Source organism: Heliangelus exortis, chromosome 1 (genome assembly GCF_036169615.1).
Source record: "Heliangelus exortis chromosome 1, bHelExo1.hap1, whole genome shotgun sequence".
In the NCBI taxonomy this organism is placed as follows: domain Eukaryota; kingdom Metazoa; phylum Chordata; class Aves; order Apodiformes; family Trochilidae; genus Heliangelus; species Heliangelus exortis.
The window spans coordinates 20,158,591-20,163,750 of NC_092422.1; the positions used below are offsets into that span (position 1 = coordinate 20,158,591).

The 5,160-nt window shown below is 52.3% G+C and overlaps 1 protein-coding gene across 1 annotated transcript; it reads left to right on the forward strand.

The window, feature by feature from the left end:
• The first annotated feature begins 2,066 nt into the window (after positions 1-2,066).
• Positions 2,067-4,671, forward strand: LOC139791801 (uncharacterized). The gene is made up of 2 exons (XM_071734389.1): positions 2,067-2,335; positions 3,064-4,671. Exon 2 carries the CDS (start codon positions 3,115-3,117, stop codon positions 3,826-3,828), a length of 714 nt encoding a protein of 237 aa, XP_071590490.1. The 5' UTR covers positions 2,067-2,335; positions 3,064-3,114; the 3' UTR covers positions 3,829-4,671.
• The last annotated feature ends 489 nt before the right edge of the window (positions 4,672-5,160 follow it).

A 5,160-nucleotide genomic window follows, 5' to 3' on the forward strand; every position in this document is an offset into this window, starting at 1 on the left:
TAATCATAATTTGAAGAGTGCTGTGAAAAGTGAGTGTCTAGGACAAAGTCTTCCTGGATAAGCCAGAAGGTCAGACCCAAGTTATCTCCCTAGATGACTTGACTGACTTACAGAAAGGATAAGGAGTTTGCTAGACATGACAGCAGGGGATTTGCTGTAGGCCTCTGCTCCTGTAGACACTGGCATTTGCTCATTATAGCATGAAGCTACTCGAATGAGCAATAAAATCAGACATGACTGTTCCTACTCTCTGAGGAATGGACAGGAGGTCACACGGCTGATGTCAGTTCTAGGTGCTGTCACTGTGCTCAGTGATGTCCCCCCTGCTGTTGCAAGTGGTTTCTAGGACAGTGGTGTGTACAGATTGCTCCTTCCTAACTTCCTGCCTGCCTTCCTTTCTGCCTGCCTTCCTGACAACCTTACTGCCTTCCCTCCAGCCTGCCTTCCAGTATTCATATGACTGATTTGTAAATATCATTACATCAACCGTCTTGAGGGAGGTGCCTGGAGATGTGAGCCATGGCTGGGTTGACTCAATGGGGCTCCAGGAAGACATGGCAGAGGCCTCAGTTCCCGATATGAAACATCAGTGCCTGCCAGAAAATATATGGAGAGAGGATGGAGTAGAAAGGAGTGCAGCAGTAGGCCCAGGCGTGCAGAGGCCCACTGGCTGGAGTGGCTCAGCCCCGGGCCTCAGCCGCAGTCTCTCCGCTCCTGTCCTGGGCATGGGCAGCGCTGCCAGGGGGCCCCGGCGCCCCCCAGAAAGGAGGGGACCCAGCCCCCAGGACTCTGCCCAGCCCTGAAAGAGGCTGCGCTGCCCCCAGCCCTAGGCCTGAGCCCCAGGGGTGGTGAAGCAGGGGCCGAAGTGGCCCAGGAGGCTCTCATTAGTCACCTCCATTGACTTATAAGAAAAATAAAATTAAAGAATAAAAACCAACGGAGAAGAATCTGGGTGTCACTAATGGCATGGGTGCTGCTGCTGTCCTCACTCAAGCTGCCTTTTGTACTCTGCCCACATGACCCCTCTGGTAACTGTGGTATTCCCTCCCTCCTTTCTTTCTTCCATCTCTCCTGATTTCCACCTTTCTTTTTTTCTTTTCTTCTAATTTGTTTGCTCGCTTGCTTGCTTACTTGCTTGCTTCCTGCCTATATTCTTATGAGAATATTTTCAAATATCCTTTCCTATCTTCTTAAGCACTGACTTGGCTTTCTCTGTTCCTTGTCTCACCAGAGATGTGAGTCCTTCTTCTTTTAATATTGGTACTCAAAATGAAGAGCCTTCTTCTAAGGATATTTTTGAATGCTGAAACTCTTTCTCCTATGTTCTTTGTTAATCTCAGCTAATCTGCTGTAGCCTGCAGTACTGGGACAGTACTGGACAGTAGCACTGTCCAAGCAGCAGCTTCAGATTATGTCCATAATCCCTGAAGTTTTTGTCTGCTGCTTAGAACATCATGTGCAGTGAATAAAGCATGGAGATGCCTGGAGATGTGAGCCATGGCTGGGTTGACCCGTTAGAGCTCCAGGAAGACGTGGATGAGGCCTTGGTTCCTGGTGTGAAACGTCAATGCCCACCAGAAAATATATGGAGAGGGGAGGGAGTCCAAAGCAGTGCTGCAGTAGGCACAAACGTGCCTGCGGAGGCCCACTGGCTGGAGCAGGGGTGTTGTAGAATGTTAGAGAGGATTGGAGAATGTTGGAGAATATTCCTGAATGTTAATGAAGAGATAGGGGGTGTGACCGCTTTACTGTGCCCAACCCCATGTTTGGGGGGCCAATTAGATCGGCCCATACTCCGGTGCTACCTGCACCAGGGTTTCGCTGTGCTACAGGTAAACACACCGGGTGTCCAATAAAACGTTATGTTGTTATATGGTGGCGGGGGCGTGGTCAGAGAAGCACTATATAAGCGAAAGTTGCTGCGTAATAAACCAGAAGTTCGTTTATCAACCATATTGGTTGCACACATTTTCTTCACCACTCCCACACAGGGGCAAGATCACTGTGTGAGTGAAGGCTGTGGGGCAGATGGGCCATTGTGACATCTCCATGTGATGGATGGTAACGTCACCAAGCTGTCGTCTGTGACCTCATGTCCCTCACTGCTTAAATTCAGGCACCAGCAGAGCCTGGCACAGTCTGGCTCATACCTGGCTTCTGACCAAGCGTGCCCGTGAGGTCTGCAGGCTAGAGCAAGGCTCCTCGTGGTGCTGAGAGGTGCTCTGGGGGCTGTTGCTGGCAGTTCCCCGTGCCCAACCAGAGCCATCCCTTGTGTTTTTGCCAGCCCTGCCTGGATCAGGCAGCCAACCAGCACAGGGTGCTAGCAGCAGCAGAGGTGAGATCTGCAGGGAAACTTCCTTGTGGGGTGGCTGTGGCATGGGCAATGGGGCTCGGGGAGCCGCTGGCCCCACATCCTGAGCCTGGCCATGGCTGGCAGGGACTGGCAGGGAAACCATGGGGGCTGGGAATGGTGTCCTTCCTGAGGTACCTAGGCATGTCTTCATCCCCTTCCCAGTGTGGGGTTTTTGTGAGATGAGTGGCCATATAGGCCATATTGTGAACGAGCCATGAGAAATACTGGTAGTGTTAAACAATGTGCCGTGAGAGTTATGAATAGACAATGCTGGTAATGTCAGAAAATGTTATAAGTTTAGACAATGCTGTTTTATAAAAGACAATGTGGTCTTGTAAATTATGCTGAGCTAAAGACCCTGAAGCAACTGAAAAGTTACTAAAAAGATGAGCTGCATGCAGAAGATAAGGAAATGTGGAGAAGAGCTGTTGCAGCTAAATTGTGGACTGAATTAGCATTACGTAATCTGTATGTGGTCATTGCTGTTAATTAACCAATTAGCTTTAAAGTTAAGAGTGTGGCCATCACATAATAACCAATCACTAAATGCCATGTATTTAGTAGAGACACACTTGTTTGTATATAAGCACATTCGTGGAGGTAAATAACCGGGATTTGCTTTCAGTAATATTGATTGTGTTGGCATCTCTCCGTACCCTCTCGTCGTCACCCGGGACAATGAGTAACCATGGCCTCTTTGCTTCTTGCAGCACACGACAGCCACCTCAGCGCTCCCCAGCCCATCACAGCACACAGAGAGCATGGCCACTGGGAGTGAGTGGAGCTGCCCCATCTGCTGTGACAATCAAGAGGAGGTTGCCTGCCTGTCCCCCTGCCTCCACCAGTTTTGCTTAGGCTGCGCACTGCGTTGGGTAGAGCAGAATCCAAAATGCCCTCTGTGCAGGAACAAGACAATGAGCGTCTTCTTCTCGATGTTGGAGGACGATGATTATTTGGCGTTTGACGTTCCAAGCTCTGCTGAGGTGTTGGCTGAATTCCACCAGGATGAGCAGGGGGCTGTATGGCCTCTGCCTCAGTTTGCGGTGCTCGACTTCCCTCCAGAGGTCTGGGCAGACTTTTTCAAGAGTGACCCAATTAACGTCAGGCCTCTGGTGCCGTGGGTGCGCCGGATGCTCAGGGTTCTCACCGAGGCTGACTGGTGGGAGCTGGAGGCCATGGAGGGCAACGTGGTAACCTCCTTGTGTGACTATGGGCTGGACGAGGAGGTGTTGGTGCGGGAGCTGCAGAGCTGCATGCCAGCAAGCGCAGAGACCTTCGTCCGCCGGCTCATGGCCGCCGCCACGCACCTGTGTGGCAGCGAGTTCCGCCAGCACCTGGCCCAGTGCTTCTCCTCTCCCTGGTGGGAGGCCGACAGCCCCGCAGCCAGCCCCAGCCCTGGTGCCTCCCCGGTGGGCACTGCCGCCTCCAGCCTGGCCTCCCCCGGCTGCTCTGCAGGTCCTGACCCGCGTGTGTGAGTCTGAGCTCACTGATTTGCAACAGTCTCAAAGGAGCAATTTTAAATTTAATAGCCCTGGCTAGGGTGGAGGACCTGGCTGGCCAGAGCTGAGCAAGGGGTGACACCTCGGAATGTGATCAGACCTACTGGGTGTAGGCTATTCCTATTCCTCTTTTCTGAGTGCCAGCCTTTAATGCTGGGACATCCCTCCAGGCATGACTGAGCCACCTTGATTGTACTTGCGAAGTACCTGGCTGAGGGGGCTGAAGCAGAGCAAGGATGGCACCAGGAAGAAGATAAGAACCATGACTGGGTGGAGACAACTCCCCTTTCCTGAGGGCCAACCTTCAATGCTGGGACACCCCTGGAGGCACGATTATGTACCTGGCTAAAGTGGCTGGAAGAGAGGAGGAATGGCATCTGAAAGAAGATAAGAACTGATGAGTGGGTGGAGGACTACACCCTTCTGCTCTCCTCCAGGCAGCCTGTCTTCTAATGACCCTGGCTGACTGACAGCTGCCCCTTGGGAACAAAAGGCACTCAGGGATATATATATGGCTGTCCATGCTCTGACTGGTGTCGTCTCTTGACCCACTGCCATTTCTGCACCAGACCCTGTCCAGGATCAGCGCCATCCTGAAGAACCTCACTGGACAGCTGGACCCCTGGTGGTGACTCTCTCTCTCTCTCATTCTTCCCACTTTCTTACCCTTTATTTCTCCATTTTTCTCTCTTGTGCTTTCTTACCATTTTCTTACCACTTTTTCTCTCTCTTTCTTTTATCTTCTTTTCCTCTCTACCTCTTTTGCCTGGCTTTATATTTTGGCCTGTGTCAATTGTCAAATAAAATCTGCTTGCACCCAACCTTTTCTACAGTTGGACTTTGTTTCGCGTATCCAAAAAAAAAAAAAATTTTAATGTTACCTTGGACTGTAACACTGCAGAAGGCAGCACACCCCTCAGAGGACACCCTTGGCGGGGGTCCCAGCCTCCCCCGCTCTGCGCCCATCGCTGCGCAGCAGGAGCAGCCCCAGCAGGAGCTGGAGGAGGTGCCGGTGGCCGGGCCCTCAGCCCCGGGCCTCAGCCGCAGTCTCTCCGCTCCTGTCCTGGGCATGGGCAGCGCTGCCAGGGGGCCCCGGCACCCCCCAAAGAGGAGGGGACCCAACCCCCAGGACTCTGCCCAGCCCTGCAAGAGGCCGTGTTGCCCCCGGCCCTAGGCCTGCACCCCAGGGGTGGTGAAGGACGGGGGCCGAAGTGGCCCAGGAGGCTCATTAGTCACCTCCATTGACTTATAAGAAAAATAAAATTAAAGAATTAAAACCACTGGAGGAATCTGGGTGTCACTAATGGC

What these genes read in the sequence shown, in the direction of transcription:
- LOC139791801 (XM_071734389.1), top strand. Translation starts at nt 3,115, where the DNA reads ATGGCCACTGGGAGTGAGTGGAGCTGCCCCATCTGCTGTGACAATCAA.